The 21,809-nt window shown below is 49.1% G+C and overlaps 1 protein-coding gene across 1 annotated transcript in view; it reads right to left on the bottom strand.

The window, feature by feature from the left end:
* URB1 (URB1 ribosome biogenesis homolog) overlaps positions 1–21,809 on the bottom strand; it is a 67,904-nt gene that overhangs the window by 41,484 nt on the left and 4,611 nt on the right. Inside the window, exons 4-13 of the mRNA XM_059164587.1 lie at positions 21,034–21,166; positions 15,815–15,911; positions 13,731–13,816; positions 11,955–12,080; positions 9,913–10,037; positions 6,424–6,619; positions 4,936–5,073; positions 2,373–2,546; positions 1,589–1,718; positions 894–1,010 (exon numbers count right to left, since the gene is read on the bottom strand). Of these exons, the coding sequence (XP_059020570.1) occupies positions 894–1,010; positions 1,589–1,718; positions 2,373–2,546; positions 4,936–5,073; positions 6,424–6,619; positions 9,913–10,037; positions 11,955–12,080; positions 13,731–13,816; positions 15,815–15,911; positions 21,034–21,166 (1,322 nt within the window). The remainder of the gene's footprint in view (positions 1–893; positions 1,011–1,588; positions 1,719–2,372; positions 2,547–4,935; positions 5,074–6,423; positions 6,620–9,912; positions 10,038–11,954; positions 12,081–13,730; positions 13,817–15,814; positions 15,912–21,033; positions 21,167–21,809) is intronic.

Here is a 21,809-nt window from a genome sequence, read left to right on the forward strand (position 1 = left end):
AGGAATGATATTTCTGCAAGCGTTCTTCTGTAGGCCCAATTACGAAATCGATTTTATTAGACAAACTTTTCCATCAAGGAAACGTGACCAGGCAAGCATAACGTTACTTTTACAAGATGCGATTTGAACCTGCCTCACTGGGGAGAACGTGAGTCAGTGATGTCAGAAGTGCCTCTGTGCAGATGGGACATCCCTTCTCAGTGGCTCTCAGTTCCTTTTTTTTAATTAATTGATTTATCTTTATTTAAATTCAATTAACACTTAATGTGCTATTGGTTTTAGAGGCAGAGGCCAGTGATTCATCAGTCTTCCATAACAGCCAGTGCTCACTACATCAGGTACCCTCTGATCCCTGCACCCCTGCTCCTTTGAAAAGAAGCTTCAGACTTAACGTCACACGATCGGATTTGTCACTCCTCCCCAGCAGACAGCTCGGGCTGCCTGCCTTCTCCCGTCTCCACCTGCTGCTAAGTGTTCGTCTCATGTTTACTTAAGGAAGACCGACTATTTAAAATACATTAGTCCAGGGAACCTGGGTGTCTCAGGGGGTTAAAGCCTCTACCTTCGGCTCAGGTCATGATCCCAGCATCCTGGGATAGGGCCCTGCATCAGGCTCTCTGCTCAGCGGGGAGCCTGCTTCCTCCTCTCTCTCTGCCTGCCTCTCTGCCTACTTGTGATCTCTGTCTACCAAATAAATAAATAAAATCTTTAAAATATATTAGTCTAAACACACACAACCGGACTGGGGGCTCAGGCATGCCGGTGAAGCTGCCCATGAGCTCTCCTGGCCCCAGCTCCGGGGCTCTGCTCTGGCTTAGCCGGGTTTGCTCCCTGCAACCCCCCACCTCACAACACCCCCAGCCGAGGAGTGCCTGCGGTCTTGGGGGACGTACCTTTCAGGAGCTTGCTGAAGTCAAAGTTGTACTGCATGACCACATGTGGGACCACCTTCTGGTAAAGGCACAGGACCTGGAGCAGAGCGGCCTTCAGAAGAATGGTTTCCGCATCATCTGAACCAAGATCAGACACGTTAAAGAAAGAAACGCACTTGCTCTTTGTCCTTCATGAGCCTTCGAGCCACCCGTGACCCACTGCAGTCAACCCCACGCCAAAAGCAGAAGCTGCAGACGGATCCCTATGAAGCCAGCGTGGTCAAGACCATCCAAACAGACTGGGCTTAAGTCCCAATGTCGGTGCTGTGACCCAAGACAGGTTACAGCTGCTCTGACTCTCTGTGCTCGGGTGCCCTTGATGAACAATGGGAACATAGCAGCACCTCCCCGCTCAGGGCCACCGTAAGGACTGAGAAGCACAGAGACAAGATATGAGACCCACTGCCTGGCAGGCTAATGACAAGGTCTGGGTCGATGTGTCTCATTACTGGGGGGACTGTGTAGCCCACTCCTATCTGCAGAGCAAAAAGGCCAAGAGTATGTGGCACCCATCATTCAGGTCTCTAGAGAGTCACGGTCCTTGCATAAAGCTTGGGCGCATTTCCAACAGATCCCTTGAAAGCGCCTGCAGGCAGGCGGTGTCCCCGGCTGCCCGTGCCCCCCGTCGGCACACAGCAGAGCCCCACAGTCCTCACCGCACTCGGGAGCCACACAGGTGGCCGGAGTCCGGCCGTCCTTCCTCTTTGCTTTCTCGTCATCCTGTTTCGCGTCCTGCTTCCGAAGGGACTGCCAGACCCACACGATGGTGTTGAGGTCTGGTAGAATCTAAAAGGGAAAACAAACAAACAAGAAAATAGTCCCATTCAACAAGGGACGAAAACAAATGAAACGGACCCACTAATGAGAAGCGGAAACAAAGGGAGGATTCGAGCGCGCGTGGGTGCGTGTGAGTGTGTAAGAGACGGGGTGTGGGGGGGGACACAGGCCCACATCCTCTGTGAGTTCTGCCCTGTGCTGACTCCCGCGACTGTATGGCAAGGACTCGGTGGAAAAACAAGCACCCATATTTACAATAAAACCCCAAAATTCATTTGCCTGAGCAGGACACTGGGAAAAGGAAACGGGCTTTCGGGCCCCGCCCAGCATGACCTTGGCTCCTTTGGGGCGGGAGCCCCGTCTGCAGACGACGACTGCCCTTACTAGAAGAGGCCCTGGGGAGGAAGACATACGAGGGACCTCCCGGCCACCCCCACTCCGGGCCCCAGTCCAATGTGCGCGTGGCAGCTGGGGAGGGAAGAACCATCCACTTCCTAGGAGCCTGGAGGTCCCAGGAGCACCCGAACCCTCCACGGCACTGCGTTTCACACCCAGCCTCCGTGCTCCCGGGACTGTCTCTTGCCCTGGTGTGCTCGCCTGTGACGGCTGCAAGGAAGGCTCCAGAACCTCATCCAGAACGGCCACCGCTGCGACCATGCCTACCTTGCTCAGAGCTTCTCTGAAGAGCCGCACGAATTCCTCCATCAGCGCGGCCGTGTACACACCTGACCCTTGCCACACCTCTTTATCCAGGCAGTGGTCGATGGTTTTCAGGGCTCTTTTCAAAATGACGGAAATAAGGGAGAAAGCGGTGTGTTTCACCGATTTGCTGTCCAACTGGGAAGAAAAAGAGGTAAATCCACACGTGTGGAGGCGGCACTGGCGGACACAGACCTCTCAAGCCCTGGGTCTGGCTGGCCCTTGCCTCTCCTGGGGTCGCTGGCAGGGAGGGCTGCACGAGCCGGACAGCCTGGGGACCCAGACCTCCTGACCTCCTGCAGACCTTGCCTCAGCAGTGGCTAAGGAGATGGCAACTGCAAGGAAAATCTGATAGTTATTTTCAGTTCTGTTTCCCCGTCTGTGTTCGGTAAGTCTTTCCTGATAGCCACCGAGCTCACGCAGATGGTCCGCATCAGGAAGAGTTCCTCTCTCAGCAGAACCCCACCAGGCCCTGGAAGAGCTCTCCATGTCAGGTGCCCCAGTGACAAGAAAAGGCCCCACGTCCTGAGTAGGAAAAGCTACCTCCAGGCTTGGGAAGCGTGGAGCCTGCAACCCAGGGCCACAACAACCAGCCTCTCCACTGGGGTTCAGAACGACACTCAGGAGACTGAGCTGAATCCTCACTCACTGCACAGACAGAATAAAATTCAAGAACCTGAGCTATTACCAAAACGAAGATACTTCCCAAGAGACGCAGTCCCCGGCCGGCCCGGGGCCAAGTCCTTTAGGCCCAGGCACACCTCAGGCGCAGCACAGGCTGGTGACACAACCACGACACCCCCTTCCCCCTGCCTTCTAATCAGCTGGGGGCTCATTTCACATGTACGCTGGACCCAAGAGGAGCACGACCTGCAGTGCCCTAGGCCAGCAATGACTCCCTCCCCACAATCGCTTCAAAGGCAGGGCCCAAACAGGGGTTCATGGGCCCACGCTGCCTCCCAATGATTTCTCTCCAGTTTCTACAATAAGCTCTTTTCTTGGTGATTCTGAAATCAGAAATTATGCTACTATAAAATTCCGGATAATACCATAAAGAAAACCCAAACGTGGAACACACACACGGAGTCCACAGTCATCACGCCCAAGTCGCTGCCCCCCCCACCCCGTCACAGTCGGGAAGGGCCACCGAGGACAAGACAAAGCCGTGCGCCTGCACGGGATGGCGGCACTGACGGACAGAAAGGATGTCCCCTCCTCCACCAGCAGCCACCCCACCTGGGGGACAGACACCCCGGGGGCTCCCTCCGCGGTCCTGAAACGACAGTCCGTCTGAGAAGGAGCGGCCGGCCTTCCATCCCAGATTGCCTGCGGGAGCCGCTCCCAGGGGGCAGGGACACGGCCACGGGCGACGCAGTCTTCCACCCAGAAAGCGGCCGCATCTGACATCCACCCTTCAGTTCTGTTTCCTTAACAGCCCCTCGAGATCGAACAGTCTGTGCCTCCCAGGTGCGCAAGTGAGCTGGGTCCTCACTGTGGTTATTATGATTTGGCACCCAGAAGAGAAGGCCCTTCTGCCTGGCCCACACCGGCCTCCTCACTGTTCCTCGCCCCCAGCCCACTCTCAGCACAGACCCCGGACAGGCATCAGAACTGCTGACCCCCTGCACACTCTCCCCGGGAGTCCTCGCCACTCTGTGCCGACTGCCCATCACTGCTGGGGCTCCCTTGTTCCTGTGTGACTCACCACGGCAAACCCTGGTCCCCCTGTGTCCATGTGACAACCCAGCCAGCCTGCAGGGTGGGGACTCCTCCTGCCCTACAGACGCCACAGTCTGCCTCCTCCAGCTAAGACTTGAGGCAACCTGGGAACAGGAGGGCCTGGCAGAGCCCACAACCCACGTGTGCCAACAGTTCGCAGCAGTTTACTTAAGGCCTCGGAGCTGTGCTGAAAGATGCATGCGCCCCTCAGAACGCAGCTTCTGCAGGGACTTGGGGACCTTTATAACATATAATGACAGGAAATTTAATTTTTCTGTGAACGTGCCCGATTTTTTCCATGAACTTGTCCTCCCAAGATGACAGCCTAAAACAGCTGATCCTCCAAGTTAACATTCCCCAGAAATTTTAACACTATTCACTTTCACCACAAAAGACAGGATCTGCCAGGCCAATTTCAGTCCTGCCCCATGCACAGATCCTTAACTAATACTTTCTTACATGACAGTGGACAGCAGCTGGACACACTGCCCTGTGTCCGAGTCCAACAGGCTCCCACCCTCGGGCAGGTGCAGGGAGCCATGCGGGGGGGCTGTGGTCCTGGCTCTGTGCTGGAGCAGTAAAATCAGCAGCTGGGATGTTCCTCAGGTTCCAGTGCCTAGCTGGAAAGTTCCTGGCTGGAATGTTCCTCAGGCTCCAGGTCACCTTGCCCAGATAAGTGCACATGGAAAGCCTGAGGCTCACTGACAAAACACCATCCAGTAAATCCGGGCAGGCATTCTCAGAATGATCCCCACAAAAGCCAGTGCGGTGAACAGGAGAAAGTTCCAGAAGAAAGGCAATCACTTACATTTAACGCCTGGGTGAACATGATCTTATTGCACACCAGGGGCACGGTGGTTACCATCACCATGGCCAGGAGTCGAGGCAAGGGGATGAACTCTCTGGTCTGAAAAGCCCGGGAAATGTCCGGCTGAGCCTCATAGATCTATGAACAAGAGAACAGAGAATGAGGTGATGCAGGTTCCGTTTCAGAGCGGCGGGTAACCGTAGACACCCCACAGTGAAGCTGTTCCAATGAAACGATTGCAGTGATAAAGGTCCAAGGCCGGACGAGGAACAGGGTCCGGAAGATTAACCCCTAAATCTACTTATTAGAGAAAAGTCAGGTCACGAGACTGTTTGTTACCAGGGCAATGACCTTCAGAGCAGAGCCCAGCCTGCAGCCTGGGGAGGCCCTTAAAACCTCAGATGGCAAGTAAGTCACTGCCGGAACTAACAATCGTGTTCCTCACCAGCTAGTGCACTTGACGGGCACCTGACAGATTACATCATCTTTTCAATACTTCATGACAACCCTTTGAGGTAGGGATATTTTACACTAAAATAAAAAATTTACTGCATGACAAAATTGGACGTCAATAAGGTTAAGTGATTTCCCAGGGGCAAATGCCTAGGGAGCAGTGAAGCAAGGACTCGCACCCAGGCCTGCGAAGGCCAGGCACTTGCCCCCACCTTTCCCTGGGGAGACCAGCACCATAGGACCTCCCCAGAGGGGTCGTGGCCACAAGGCTACCTTCCCCAGAATGAGGGCAAAATGCCCTTCTTCTCATCCCAAGATACACATAGGGATTGTATGCACACACACCTAAGAGATAAGAGGGAATACTTGAAAAAAAGCTTGTTTTATGGATAACACCATGCCCAGGTCGAGGCACAAGAAAACAATCCTAGATATTTCATCATGAAGCAGACCACAGATCAGAGCTTAACTGAGCCCGGCAGTACTGCCAAAGAATGTGCAGCAGGTACTCCCACTGTGGTGGGTAAAAGGAAGCCGAGGTCTGAGACTAGAAGGACCTTAACAGGGGAGCTTGCGTGGCTCGGCTGATTAAGCGGCTGATTCAGTTCAGATCATGATCTCAGGGTCCTGGGATCGAGCCCCACATCGGGCTCTCTGCTCAGCAGGGAGCCTGCTTCCCCCTCTCTGCCTACCTTTCTGCCTGCTTGTGATCTTTCTTTCTGTCAAATAAATAAAGTCTTAAAAATAAAAAATAAAAAAAATCTGGATGAAGGAGAGGAATTCAGCTTAATAGATTCAAAAGGCATCCACCTCCAAACTCAGCTCCATTAAAAGCAGAATGTCCTCAGAGAACCAGGACCCCACCCTGACACGATCTAAACTACCCCCCGAAGAAAAGCTGAAGGAGTTCTCTGTCCTAAAGTTCATGGGCATTTCACTCTCCCCCGACCCCCCAGCCACCTCCCCTCGACCCCCATCCCTGCTGCTGACGCCCGGCCCACCACCTAACCCCCTCCACGGCAGCCGGGCTATCACCTTGTTCAGTAGTTTGATGTTATTGGACCACGTGGACTTCGCTCTTGGGAGAAAGGAAAACGTGACTTCCTTGAAGTACTTGTTCAGCAAGTCTGGGCACACCCTGAGGATGCTCACCACGAGCTCGGCCACCAGCTCGTCGTCCGGGGCGGTCTTCAGACCCAGCAGGAAGTGCAGGAGGGTCAGGTTCCCGCCTCTGTCGGAGAAGAACAGGAGAGGAAGGTCTGCAGGGAACTCTCACACGGCGCTCAGAGCTCGGGGTGACAAGCAGCTCCTCGAAATCGCCTTCGGGAGACACAGCTGTAACTCAAGTGACGGGCAAATTGCACGTGTGACTCGTCCTCGAGACACAAGGTTTTCATGGCCTGGGGGGGTCACTCGCTCTCCAACAAAGCGCTGGAATTTCACCCCTCTATTGCTGAGTGGCTCAGAAAGTCTCCACTTTGTCCTGTTGGCCATCTCTCCTTCCCGCCCTCAAGTGCCATTTGACTTTCAAGGAGGAAGAAATGTCCTCTCTCTCTACCCCACTCACCTACCAGTCTGCCCAGCGGTCAAGGCCAGTGTAAAGAGACAGCCAGACCCGCAGGGAGGAATCCACTCCCAGGATTTCCCTGTGAAATTTTACCGACCTCTCTCCTCCTATGGCACATGAAAATATACCTGGGAGTATGAAGTATAAAAAATACAGAGGATGTGTTTTTCTTCTGAAAAGATTTTTTTTACATGAAGTGCTCATTAGCTGCCCCAAGTCCATAGTGCCACAAAATTATTTCTAAAACAAGACAAAATGGCACAAGGTTTTTCCATAGATTTTCTGCCTCCTCTGTTTTTAACTTATTTCAAATTCCTATGCTTTTACGTAGTAGGTGCAAGAAGATAATACAGGGAACAAAATCTACTGTATAAAAATATTAAAAACTTGTCCCGAAGTTGGCAGTTTTCAAAAGTATAAAATCATAAAAAGAAAAACCAGGAAAACCCATGGACATTAAAACTTTCCCTGGGAAGTCATAAAATCCAAAAAATCTGAGAATAAAGCATGCCACGCTGATAGCTTCTAGGATCCTCACTGTTGTGTACTCCCTTATAAACCAAAACTAAGATAAAATATGCAGCTTTACAGACAACAAAAAAATTTTCAAAAATTGAATCAGAATATAATTTTGATCAGAAACCTATCCTTCAAAAAGCTCAAAATTCTTGTGGTGCCTGGGTGGCTCGGTCGGTTACAAGTCTGCCTTCAGCTCAGGTCTTGATCCCAGGGTCCTGGGATCGAGTCTGCATTTGGTTCCCTGCTTGGCGGGGAGCTTGCTTCTTCCTCTGCCCCTCTCCCTGCCCCTGCTCATGCCTGTGCATGCTCTCTCTTTCTCTCTGATAAATAAAATCTTGGAAAAAAAAAAAAGTAAAATTCTTAATATGAAAATTTCATAAGCAAAACAGTTCATGCTGCATGCTGTCAAATGAACACAATGCTAATTCTACAAAGTGCACTACAAATACTACACACATCCCCGTCATTTCAGTCAACAGTGTCATCAAATGAATGACATTGCTATTTACACAGCGTGCAACCCTTGCCGGCCACCGCTCCTGGCAGTCACCATACTCTACCTCCCTCTGAGGTGGATGCCAGTTTCATTTCCATTTTACAGATGAGGCAACAGAGGCGGCGAGAAGTACTGTGGAGGTCTCAGAGCTAACTCCAGAATCTATTCTCTTAACCTCCATGCCAGGGGCTGGCAAATTATGGTCCGCCCTCTGTCTTTATAAATAAAACTTTATTGGAACAGTTACACCCATTTATGTCCACAGCCGCACGGGTACTCTGATGGCACAGCTGAGCAGTCACAATGCAGACTGAATGGCACAACAAGTCTGAATACTTACTCTCTTTCCCTTAGAGAAGAAGTTTACTAAGCCCTGCTTACGCCAGAATTCCAAACAGAATTCCAAACACCCACTGTGTGCCAGGCACTGTCCTGGACAGACCAGCCTCTTGTTCTCACTGATGCTCGTCTACTGGGTGACGAACAAGTAAATAAATAAATGTGCAAGGTGGCTGGCGTCACCATCAAAAGCAAGAGCTGGGCAGAAGGACAGTGACAGTGGAAATTTAAAGGCTGCCAGGGAAGGCCTCTTGGAGGTGGCAACACGTGCAGGGAGCCCTGACTGGAGTGAGGGCACTATCCTTAGCAACTATGGGGGGAACCACACACTTCAGTTTTCTCAAAGCTTTCCATCCACATCCCCACAAGCAAAATTCCCTTCCTCTCCCCTGAGGGCAAACATTTGCTTTGGCCCCTGGCTTCAAAGAACTGACATAATCCAGAACTTATTTGAACAGACCTACATGCCACAAGTTGACTCCTATATGCTCATCAAATGATGGTCTATTTTATGGGTCCTACTTAAGGGGAGAAACACATGTGTTTGAGGCATCGCATTATCTGCTGTTAACTTTTAGCAGGCAAGTGAGCTGATTTTTGATGATAAGAGAAAAGGTACACTATCATAAAATGAGGTTAAAAGAAAAACAATGATGTGGCAAGTTAATTCATAATAACCTCAGAATCAAAACAAATCACAAGGAGAGGGAAATTTTCACTGTATTATCCTATTCTGAAGAAATCAGTCATTTCTTGCCTGGGTGAAACTAAACCAAACCATCTATATCTTCATAATAAAATGTTACAGAGGTGAAAAGAAAAAAATAAGGCTATTCACAATGACCAGAAAACATACCCAATACTTTTACTGTCGATGGGAAAAAAGCAGGTTGATAAATCCGACGGTAGGCTATTTTGGTTATTAAAAACTAGCAACAGACACATATTATAGTGAGACTAAAAGAAAGTCTAAAAGGACATAATCCACCAGCTGTGGACTTCATTTCCTCACTCATGAAATGTCACCGTCATCGTGCAACATGAAACAAAGTGTAAAAAACCGAATTGTGAAAACCTTGCTCACTAGCAGCTGTTTCTGAGGAGAGGAAGGACTATTTTGCTGTTAACAGGTTGGGCTTGGAACCAGATTCCCTGGGTTTCAATCTGAACTCGGCCACTCCCAAGCTGAATGACCCGACCCCTCTGTGCCCATTGCCCTTACCCGCTAAAAGGGGGTAACAGTGGCTACCACCTCAGGACCTCACTGAGGCCTGCAGAGCGGCCCACCCTCTCTGGGGAGGCGGCTGTTAGGACTTATCCTCAGACCCCGCCAACGCCACAGTGTTGAGCGAAACCCGCAGCCCCTCGCTGGGTGAGACAGCCCTGGTCGGTGTCTAAGTCAACAGCTACCCTGAGCCCTGCACCCCAAGGGCAGTATAGAGCAGCCTCTTTCTGGGTCTCCAAATGTTCATCCCTAAGAGGAGTTCCTCAGTTGTGAGCCACCACCATCCCATCATTCCAAAGACGTCCCCAGGGGAGTCACGGACGAACGTGACGACTGCTGAGGGACACGCACTCAGGGTTCACCAGGGCCCCGCCTTACCTGCCGAGGGTGCCGAGAGACGCGTCATAAAAATTAATCCCGTGCTTGAGAGAACAGCACAGATCCATCAGGAATGAGTGAACAAGCTCCCTCACCATGGTTTTCCCCGCATCCTCAGCAGAAGCCTGCAAGGGTTTTTTTTTTAAAAACTCAATGACAAGCTCAAGTTAATAAGCCTCAGCAACAACTACAGAGTAAAATCTGGACAATCCCACACACCTGACGATGACTTATAGCTAACATTTTAAACACTTGGTATCATTCAAGCACCAATCAAGATTTTTAAAAAAAACTCTTAATACAAGGACTCTAGAAAGAAATAATAAATTAAATAAACAAGAAATTTAAGAAAAAAGCAAACGAGCTGATACAGAGAACAGACTGGCGGTTGCCAGAGATGGGGGGGGGGGTTGAAAGAAATGGATGAACTGTTTTTGTTCTAAATAAACTAAAAAAGAAAATATTTCCTTTTCAAGCTGGACAAACAGGGGGTTGCTGGAACAAGGAAGCACAGATAACCAGACATTTCGTGTCATTTCTTATTGTTTCCAAGCACTTGGCAATGTGGGTTCTCATTCCGTCTTTACAGCTGCCCCATGCATCTGGCAGGACAGCAAGGACCCACCCCCCTCCCCCGCCACCCCACACGCAGGAGCAAATTGTGCGCAGCACAGCTGAGCTCCCTGATGGCTTAGCGAGAGCAGGGCAGGCCAGCATCGGTCCGTTATTAAAAAGTCTCTCTTTACAGCATATACTTCAGTTACAAAATCATTTTTTTAAGCTTCTCTTTGCTTGTGTGCTGTGATACTGGGGACTAGTAAGAAATAAATATGGTTGACCTTTGAACAACACAGGTTTGAACTGCACAGTTGCGCTTCTGTGGACCGCTGGCCTCAAATACTGCACAGTACTATAAATCTATTTTCTCTTATGATTTCCCTAATATTTACTTTTCTTCAGCTTACTCTAGCAAAACAATACAGTATATAATACACGTTAACATACAAAATATGTGTGGATCCACTGTTTATGTTATGGGTAAGGCTGTCAGTCAACAGTCGGCTATTAGTAGTTGAGTTTCTGGGGGGAGTCAGAGGTCATACATGGATTTTTGACTGCACAGAGCTGGTCTCCCTAAACTTGAATTTGAATGTCCTCACCTATAAAGGAGAACCATTAAGGAAAAAAAAAGATTAAAAAATACTCTTAAGAGGGGCAAGTTTAAACCTGTATTTTTAAACGAGCTTAAGAATGACTTAATTTCTCTTGTTCTTTTGAATAAAATTCCACATTTGGGAGTGTTTTTATGAAGCCTCCGAGGCTTCCTGGTCACAGATCATACAAAACATGTTCAAAACAAGAGGACGTGGGCAAGTCAGAGAGAGAAAAGGAAGTAAAACACAGGGCCCATGAGAGGTAAATTACTCTAAAGTTCACAGGAAGTCTGAGCGCTCACCACTCTGGCCAAGTCCACGTTCAGAAACACCCTGAGGAAAACTGAAATGAGCAAGATTAAAAGGTACATGGGCCTCGGGTCAACTTGAGATCAACTGGTCTAATTCGACACTTGAGTAACGATTACAAAATAAATTACACATATCAGGGGGTGAGGAAATTGGGGTTTTCCTAGACACTCGGGATCCTGAAGTGAAACCAACAGGCCTTGAAATTCCAAAAGCTGGTATGGAAAGAAGGAAAAGAGGATGCCAGTGAGAGGAGGAAGAGACCCTAGAGCAACAGCATACACGGACTGGGCGGCCCCGCAAGGAGTAAGACCAGCATGTCATTCAACCAAAGGGAGAAAGAGTTTCTCCTCTTTAAGGGATAATATCATAATACCTCAGAGATTAGAGAATAAATTCTTATAAAAAAATAAAACTTAAAAAATCATATTTCACCTAAGTGGAGAATTCACAGAACTATAAGCCAAGAGAAACAGATCAGACGGGAGGCCTTTTTTTTAAGGCGGTAGATCCCTCAGCCGCCAGCTGTGAGGACCACACGCTAACGGTGAGGTCACCTCAAACCCAACAGGACAGTACCTCGACATTGTCCAGGCTCACGTCAACAGTCCCGTTCCAGCTGTAGAGAGCTGCTATGTGGGTCAGGAACTGCCCGGTAAAGAATCGCACCTTCTGGGTTTTGGTGATATTTTTATTATGAACTACCTGAAAACAATAAAACCAATCAATTTCCAGGAACTTGATTTTTTTTTTTAAGATTTTATTTATTTACCTGACAGACATAGATCACAAGTAGGCAGAGAGGCAGCCAGAGAGAGAGGAGGAAGCAGGCTCCCTGCTGAGCAGAGAGCCCGATGTGGGGCTCGATCCTAGAACCCTGACACCATGACCTGAGCTGAAGGCAGAAGCTTTAACCCACTGAGCCACCCAGGTGCCCCACAGAACTTGATTTTTAAGAGTGTTCCTTGTGTCTCATTGTTACAAAAATCATGCAGGCCTATGGCAAAATGTGTGACCAAAAAAAAGGGAGAAACATGAAAAATAAAACTCAACAACCTTCAAACCATCCTGGGCCACGCACAGTGGGCATGGCGGTTCATCTCCTTTCCGTGCCTCCCCACCCCCTGCAACATGCACTACATGTGCGTACATACCGTCTGGTTTAGGTTTTTTGCCTCTTTGAGACTATACTTATAGTTTCCTGCCTACTTTTACTTATATAGCATGAGCTTTTCCCACATTATAAAAAAATCCTTTAGAACCTCTTTTGGGAGGGCTGAATATCACTCTAGCCCATGAATGACCCTAATTCCACCATTCCCTGGGGTGGGGACCATTAGGCTGTTTCTGCTCTGGCCGTCATCAGCATCTCTGTACAGAGTCTTCCCTGCATCCTTGATCACAGGCTTGGAAATGGGGCACCCGTTCTCAGCTCCACCCCACACCCACTCCCAGAACCTCTGGGGATGTGGCCTGGGTGTGTTTCAGATTTGCTTCCTGGGTGGTTCTCAGGGAACCTCCCACCACCCCCAAGTCTGGGAACATTTTTAAGACCTCTGGTACATTCGGCCAGACCTGTTCTGACACTTCCTCCAGGAGAGTACCTGATTCAATGCATCTCTGCTAGCACCAAATCTGTTATAAAAGGTCAAGGCTAACTTGACAGGTGAAAAAAACCCGCATCTCCTGGATTCTCAACCTCAGCACTAATGATGTTTCAGCCCTAATAACTGGTGTAGGGGACTGTCTTGGGCACTGTAGGAGGCCGAGCGGCATCCCTGGCCTCCACCCACTAGATGCCCCCGGACTTCTCCAGCCATGACGACCCAAAATCTTTCCAGTCCCTTCTAAATGCCCCATGGCAGGGGAGGGGGGTGGTGTCACAAAACCACTCCCAGCTGAGAACCACAGTATTAAACATACTATGCCGATTAGCTGTTTTTATGTGGACTGCCAGTTTGTGGCTTTCACAACTTTTTCTGTTGGGAGGGTCATAGACGTTTTCTAAATGATCACTTAAGTTGATTCTGTACGGAAGACAGAGATTCAGCCGGTTTTAAAATTCCTACAAGATGCTTGTAAGAGGCAGAAAATGCAAAGTAATTCAAAATGACATTTTGGTAGGTGTGTAAATGAAAAACAGCTGTAATTTACAGCTCACAATTAATCCAACGGCTTCCCGTGAAAGAGTGAGCAACAGGTTTTCTCCTGATGGGATGATATGGCAGCCTTAAGAAACAATCTTCCATTCCACCTATACAACAACCCCTGTGTTCTAAACCATTACAGCCCTAGGGTCCTGCCAAATACAGGAGCAGACCAACAACAGGAATACAGAGTAAAAACACGTTGTACCTTTGTTTTCAGCGTGGATAACAAAATATTGATAGTAGAAATCCTGTCTTCCTTGATGCCTGAGCTAAAAATGCAAGGAATAAATTCTGCAAGTAAAAAGTTCAATGCATTAAACTCAAAAATATTTTGAACATGAGAACAGATGCAAGAACATTACTTCTTAAAATGGTACAGCACACATGCTATTTTCTTCCCCTCCTTTTATTTAAGGTTTTGTGTTTTTTTCAATTCTACAAGTTCACAGTAGGATAACCACTTCATGACATAGGAAATTAGTATCCGTAGGTAAAACAATGATAGAATCATTAAAAAAGTTCAGAAGTTCTGGTGTTTTACTTTCCTTTTCTCATATTAAGTTAAATAAAATTAATTCTGTATGAAATATTTGAGTGTATGCCATGATCACAATTTTGCTAAATGTCTCTCCCTTTGCTTAGACTTAATCAGCTGTATTTTAAATCATTTTATTGACTGGGGGCAGAATTCGGGATAATCTGTTGGCTTTCTTTTGCTACTTCTGGATCCCCAAGGACTCAGCCACCACAGCCGGACACCAGGCACTAACATGCTGGACACACTGGGAAGAAACATCCAAACAGTTATAATTTCACTTGTTCCACTGGTGCTCAGTGGGCACGCTGACTTTCTACAAAAGCAAAGTCATTCTCGAAAGAAGAAAAATTGGAAAATACCAGACAAACCGAAAGAATGAAATCTGCAGGGAACCATCACTCTGTTACCCCGAGGTTAACACTGTTAATATCCAGGCTACTAGTTAACTGTTAACCTTCTGCTAGAACCTGTTGCATTCATGTTTTTATTAAAATGGGATACTCGACGATTTCACAACTGAGTTCATATCCAATCACATACTGTTTAAAGGCTGGCGTCAGGAAGCATATTTCTACCCCAGTTTTAACTGCTGCTTTCATGTCAGCACTAGTCGTCAGTTCGCGCACTCAGTCCTTTGCTGGAGGATAGTCAGAAGTCCAAGTTTCAGCTAACATGAGAAAACAGCCCCTAAGAAAACCTCCACTCACCTCCTTCATTCTTCCCTTAGGAGAAACAACTAGACATGAAATGGCTGATCGAACCTTTTTAAAGTTCTGATGTCTTTGGCCAGAGTGCATCGCCAAAACACGAACCGGAGCACATCCCTGCCCCATTAGCAGGGTCCAGGAATAAGCCCAAATCACAGTCCTTTAAGGCTAGATGGCGGGGAGGCCTCAGGGGAATTCTGCAGAACTTCGAGCCCTGGCAGGAGCCGGCCACAAGCAGGAAAGGCGACTCATCCACGGGGCTGCTTCCCCAGGGCAATGTGGCTCCCCGCACCGATCAAGGCTAACGACATAGAAGGTGACCAGCACCCACGCCCTATTCTTAAATGGTCCCCGGCAGTCACTGGAGAGAGCTCAGGTCTCCCACCCTGGGGGAGGTGAGGGAAGGCTGGAGATCTGACCGCACGGGGCCACAGGGATCACGCCGTTCCTCCAACAGCTCCCAGAGCTCCGCAGGGACAGCCCCCCACCTGCAGACAGGGCTCGAGCCCGGGGAATCGTGCGGAGCGACGGCCGTGTGCTAACTGCGGGCTAGGGCTGCCACTCTGTCTTACGGAAGCTCTGGATAAAATGCAAGTGGCCCTAACAGCCTGGCTCTAGGGGGACAGCCACCAGAAAGCGGCGCAGCTGGAACTCTTTAGCTCTGTTAGCGATGTGCTGGTAACACACGGCAAAGCTCCTGAAGTCATTAACCTTTAGTTCTTCAAACGCAGTTACTGAAGAAAGCCAGGCAGCCAGGCTACGGATCTGCGCAGGGTCTGGAGCCAGAAAGCCTCCTTCGTGTGGGGGAGTCTCTGAAGCCTGCATCCCTCCTTCGTTCGGACATCGCTCGGCATTCCAGAGCGCAGAGCAGGAGTCCCTGGGCCACCTCGGAAGCTTTGCCGCATGCGCACCCTTCAAACTCGTGCGCGCAGTGACTGCAAATGCCGCAACCTGGGCTTTTCAACCTGGGAAAAACGCTTTGTGGGAGACTTCGCGAAACCAGTCACAATCGGGCTTTGCTACGAGATAAAGAGGCGCACGTACCTTTCAACTCCAGCACCTGCACTATCGTGCTGTCATCGCCGGCGATGAGAAAGGAAAGAGCGAACTGAATGTAGGCCAGCCGGACGTCGGGCACGCCCTAGGGGACGAAGGAGACCACCAGTCACCTGTGTATCCACACGCCGTCCCCCGAGGAAGCAAGGACTTGGCGGCTCACGCGCCCTTCCCATCCCCATGAGAGTGAGGCCTCCAGGCTGGTGCCATCAAAAGGCTCAGAGTCTAAAACCAGGAGTGGCCCAGTCAGTTAAACGTCTGCTTTCGGCTTGGGTCATGATCCCGGAGTCCTGGGATCGAGTTCCACATCAGGCCCCCTGCTCAGAGAGGGGTCTTCTTCTTCCTCTCCCTCTCCCTCTGTGTGCTCGCACACATACCCTCTCTCTCAAATAAATAAAATCGTAAAAACCAGCAGTCACCTCTCTGTGGGAACCTGGGTTTTTTTCTTTTGCTCTTTTCCCTCCACCTTCTGGTCTACTTTTCTTGCTCTTTCAAGAAGTTTCTCAATACAGAAGTATGGAGCGCCTGGATGGCTCAGTGGGTTAAGCATCAGACTCTTGATTTGGGCTCAGGTCCCGATCTCAGGGTCGTGAGATGCAGCCCTCCACTGGGTTACACAGCAGGCGTGGCAGCTGCTTAAGATTCCCTCTCTCTCCCCCCTGCTCCTCCCCCTTCTCCCTCTCTCAAGAAAGATAAATGTCAAGAAATGGGCCGAAAGTACAGAAAAAAATTTATTGAGATGTCTATCTGAAATACCGATATTCATCCACTATGCTTAAAAGCAACAGCATAATGGCTCACTGCTTAATACACACAGAAGTATGGCTAAGTATAGTTGTGTTCCCTCCCCCCGGCATACATGACCACTTGTGGTTTATGGACCACTTTGGTATAGAGCAGAAGATTCTCAGCCCATCTAGATCCCATCGACTTCACTTGCCAGTGAAATCATACACACATTTTTGAAAATCCAGAGCCAACGGAAAGACCAGTGCTGCTTTTGCTGACACCAGTGAGGTGGTGTCTGGGTTTTATCAGGTAGTATAAATTCATACCAAACACCAAAGCCCACATGCTGCCGTATTACAAACCCATAGCCTTCCCCGGACGGCCATCTGCAGGGTGCAGCCATGCCCCAGGCCAGCGGGCATCCTTAAGGAGGGCCCACCAGTCATGACCAGTTCTCAACACTTCAAGGAAGTGGCAGGGGCCATCCGATCAACTCCCCCTCCCAGTAATTTTAAGACGCACTGTGTCTCATCATGTTTTCCATCCTGCTGGACGGTCAGGCGCGCTGCTCATCCGCAGTACCAGCACCAGCTCAGCCACTGGGGTCCGCCACTGCTTCAACCGTACTCTCTTCCCCACTTTAGTTATTTCAAAGATACCTTAATTTGCTGCCAAGAAATAAGTTAATACCATGGAGAATGACTGTCCTGGATGCCTGGGAAAGATTAAGAAGTTTGCCTTTGAGATCGTTCCATCATGGTTAGTCGTGGCAGTGTAGTGGTGGTGGTGAGGAGGAGGAGACCCATGTCATTTACTGAGCACTTACTGTTTGTCAGATACCAAATCAAAGGCTGACATCTGTGACTTCATTTACTCCTTACAACAGCTTGAGGGGGAGATGACTTCTACACCCATTTCACAGATGAGGAAACAGAGGTTTTAAAAACTCATTCAAGGTCCCACAGCTACTAAATGAGTACGTACTAGAATCAGAAAGTATAAAACAACTGTACAAACATACTGCTTCACGCCCAACTTAACCTAGGACTATAGAGAAGTGCTTTCTTCTCGGAGCTTCCAGGCCATTTACATTTTGCTTGTTGTCAAGATGCAAGACCACACTTGGAACCACTTAGGCTTCTATGTAAGTATTTAATTAATTCTCTCTCATTTTGTCAGATGTATGATTTTCAGGGAGAAGAGAAAGACCATAGGACCCACATTCTGCCACATGCGGACGGAGGCCTGGCACACTGACGGTACTCATGGGTCCCTACCTCTGTCCACGCCCCACAGTATTTCAGCAAGGCCCATCAGACTGACGCTGGCTTGTTCCAAATACAACAAGAACTCAAAACTATTGTCCCCACTCTGGGGACTTCCCCTGTGGACTTCCTCACAATACAGAGTTTGGGTACAGTGGTCACTAAAGTCTTGAAAATGAGCTGCATTTCCTCAGAATACCAGCCTTTAAAAACTCACCAATACAATGTTGTTCAAACACCAATTATATTCAAGATGCCACGATCTCAGGCCCAAACAGGACATAAAGATGACTAAGATATTGTCTCTGTTCTCCAGAAGCTTAAAGTAACCACTGCTCCCAAGCTATCCAGATGTCACCTCCTTGAAAGAAACAGGTCAACTAATTCGAGCAGTTAACCTGCTGTCCTGATCTATGGACGCCTCGTGTTTCAGAAGAATGGGGAGATGCCAAAACTTGCCAGTAAGATTAAATTAGGTTCTGTGCTTTGCTAGCTAGTTAGAAAGGTTCCACAAGTTTGGGGTTTTGTTTGTTTTTGCTTTTTTTTTTCCCTGTCCACTTAAGTACTAGAAGTCAGGGCTCTGGAATGCAGGTCCCAGTTATGTGCCATTTGAGATCTTTCTATCCTGCTTGTACATAGCAGTTGGGATTAGATGTCCTCGAGGGTCCCTCCAGCAATGTATTTTGAACTGACATGAAATGCAGTCCTCACCTCCGGTATCCATCTTGTATATCCCAGCCAACCCCAAATTTCAGGTTCCTGATACCGTGAACAAACCAAGACCTCAAGACAGAGCACCTGCCGCACTCCAAGCAGCCACGGCCATGCCTCCTCCCCCTCCTCCGGGCCAGACAGCTCCTCACTGTCCCCTGGGCCTCCACCCTCCAACTCCAGCAAGCTCCATCAAAGGCAAGAGGGTCACACGCCTACTCCTCATTCCTACCCCGTGACTTCACAGTGCTATCATGCAGGAAGAAAGCATCCTGAAGTCTTTATGGCTTGTTCTGCAAAACAACGGTCTAAAATAGACCAAAACATATTTGGTAAAACTGCTCTTTGGCAAACAGTATAAACAGTGCTTTCTTTGGCTGCATGAAAAAGAACCATAATCCTCTCTCTTCTTGAGGCTTTAATAATTCCCTCTAAAATGTTAAAACACACTTATTAAAAAAAAGATCCTAGATATCAATCAGCTCCTTCAAAAACTAAACGGAATGAAAAAAAAAAAAAAAAAAAAGCTGGGGGGTGTGGGGACAGAAAACTCAATGATATGAAAAAATTTAAAAAGAAACAGACCCACGAAACACAATATGTAGCCCTTGTTTGGATCCCGATTTGAACGACGAAGTCTAAAGACAGGGAGTTGGGGGGAAAACTGAGACCGAGCTGGGCATTCGGAGATATTAACAGTGATGAACGGTATCTGGTATGGGGATGGTACTGTGGTTTTGTGTTTTAGAAGGTCGCTTTCTGTTAGAGACCCACACTGAAACACACATGAGGGAATACGGTTCTCGTGTGGGATCTGCTCTGACTGCCTCGACTGCGCCCCAAACCAACCAACACATGGCAGAGGTAACTGTGTCTGCAGCTGGACGATGGGTATGTGGGGGTTCTCTGTGCCGCTAGTTTTTAATGTCCCTAACGAATGAGACATTGTCTAAAAATCATTCCCGGGGCACCTGGGTGGCTCAGTGGTTTAAGCCTCTGCCCTCGGCTCAGGTCATGATCTCAGGGTCCTGGGATCGAGCCCCACAACAGGCTCTCTGCTCAGCAGGGAGCCTGCTTCCTCCCCTCTCTCTGCCTGCCTCTCTGCCTACTTGTGACCTCTATCAAATAAATAAAATCTTTAAAATAAATAAATAAATATTCCCAACAATGAAATATTTAATGTACACCCTAAAGTAAAAATACTTTCGTCCTGACAATAATTCCCATTTTACAGACCAAGGAGACGTAATATACAACTTGCCAAGAGGACCTTGCAGTGAAGCAGGCCCGCACAGCCTATAGCCGGTGCTCCTTCCCTCGTTGTGACTCCGACGTGGGTGGTCGGGGTCCTGACATATTTTACTCGCGGGGCTGAGCTGGCTGAGGTCAAGAGAGACGGGGTGGAAGCGGAAGGGGAATCGGATGGATAAGTACTGGCAGGCCGACTGCCAAGTGAGACCAAAGACCCATGACATTTGCCCTAGTGTGCAAACAGCACGCAAATTCTTTTTATGAGGAACACATTTAACTGTCAGCAGCCGTTCCTCAATGAACGGAATCTGTTGACACACCCATAGTGTGTAAATAACTCCTGATAATAAAGACGAGTATCCATGAGACACTAAGACCTGGAATTTTTTCCTCAGAAGAACACCTTATTTGTCGTGCCGGGAAAACCCTAACTCCAGGCCTCACAGCCTCACAGAGCCAGGAAAGTCACCCGGCATCACTAGGATTCACTTCCAGTCTAGGGCCTGGCAGAGTGGAAACTTACTAACTTCCTGGGGAGAGACAGGACAGGGCGCGGGGGTAAATCACGCTAGCGGGCTTCTCCACCTCAGCAGACAGGCTGGCTGTCGGTCGGCTGGCTGTCGGTCTGCAGTCTGTGCTGAGGAAGGGGGGGTGGGAAAGGGGGCCAGCAGCGAGGCCTGAGACAACCTGCAGCCGGCACGCGGCCCCTCCCTCCGGCTTCCGAGTCCTCAAACTTGTGCTTTCCAAACCCAAGTGGAACTTCTGGAGCTACCCAGAAACTTCTTTTGTTAACAGCTCTCCTGAAAACCATTCCCACCTCCATTCTCTTTGGCAAATTCTAGCACCCAGTCATCAGACTTACTGACGGGAGATGCGGGAAACATTAAAAAGTTATAAATGTCCTCTTGGATGATGTCACTGGTTTAAACTTTCAAGGGATTTCTCCGAAGTGAACAGAATAGGAACAGGACTGGGATGCCCCACAGGGTCCACGCCACAAGGCACATGGAGATGATTTCCTTTACTCCGTGAAGACGCTCATAAGCCAAGCACCGCAAGGCTGAGCCCCCAGAGACACTGTCCTCAGATGTCCCTGTCGTTCAGGCTCTGCCATACATTTCTGCACACACTAGCCTCCTACTCCACCCACGTGGGGACCAAGGCCAGAGAAAGGACGACAAACAAACCACTGTGACCCTCCAAAGGGAAAAAGAAATACCCAGGAGGTACGAGATGCTCAGAACTCCTCACCTTGGAATCCCTCTTGGACGCCAGGGTGTACAAGGTCTTTTTATTCAGATCAAAATGGCTGCAGACGTCCCTGGCAGCCTCGGGACCCTGGGTCACCATGGCAGCCATCAGGTTCAGGCAGGCTCGAGCCATCCTGCAGAGGGACAAGGAAATCAGGCATATTAGAGACAGCAGAAGCACAAAATCAGCTGTGCTCCTGGTTGTGGGGTCTGCCATGCCCAAGCCAGAAAGAGAAAGGAAAGAGACATGCAGACGTGCTTTAAAAAAACAAAACCAAAAAGACACGATTTAACAAAATCTCCAAATAAAGCTTAAAAGCTGGCTGACAAGCATCCAAGAATACAAAATATGACACAAAGAAGATGGCGGTTTCTCTCTGCAGCAAATCATCCTATAACCGGCTGCCCCGCGGCTCATCCCCGCAAAGGCAGGGTGCAGGGGAAGACTTCTCTGCAGTGCGCATCTCCAACAGCAAGCTCTCTGCGGCCTTTCCATTCCACGGCCACCCGGCATCCGTGGCTTACTGCACACCACCACACTCCAGGCACTGTTCTAGGTGGTGGAAAACTACACCTTGAACAGTCAAGGCCCCCACCTGTACGCCCCTTTTATTCGAGTGGACAGAAGCAGACAGTCAACGGACGGACATGGAGTATTATGTCAAATGTCCAGTTGCACAAACAGACCTACAAACAGACACTTCTGTCCACAAACCAGCAGACAGAAAGGGACAGTGGACGGGGGAGGTGACGAAACAAGGACTCCCGGAGACGACG

The sequence above is a fragment of the Mustela lutreola genome, chromosome 2, assembly GCF_030435805.1.
Source record: "Mustela lutreola isolate mMusLut2 chromosome 2, mMusLut2.pri, whole genome shotgun sequence".
Classification (NCBI taxonomy): domain Eukaryota; kingdom Metazoa; phylum Chordata; class Mammalia; order Carnivora; family Mustelidae; genus Mustela; species Mustela lutreola.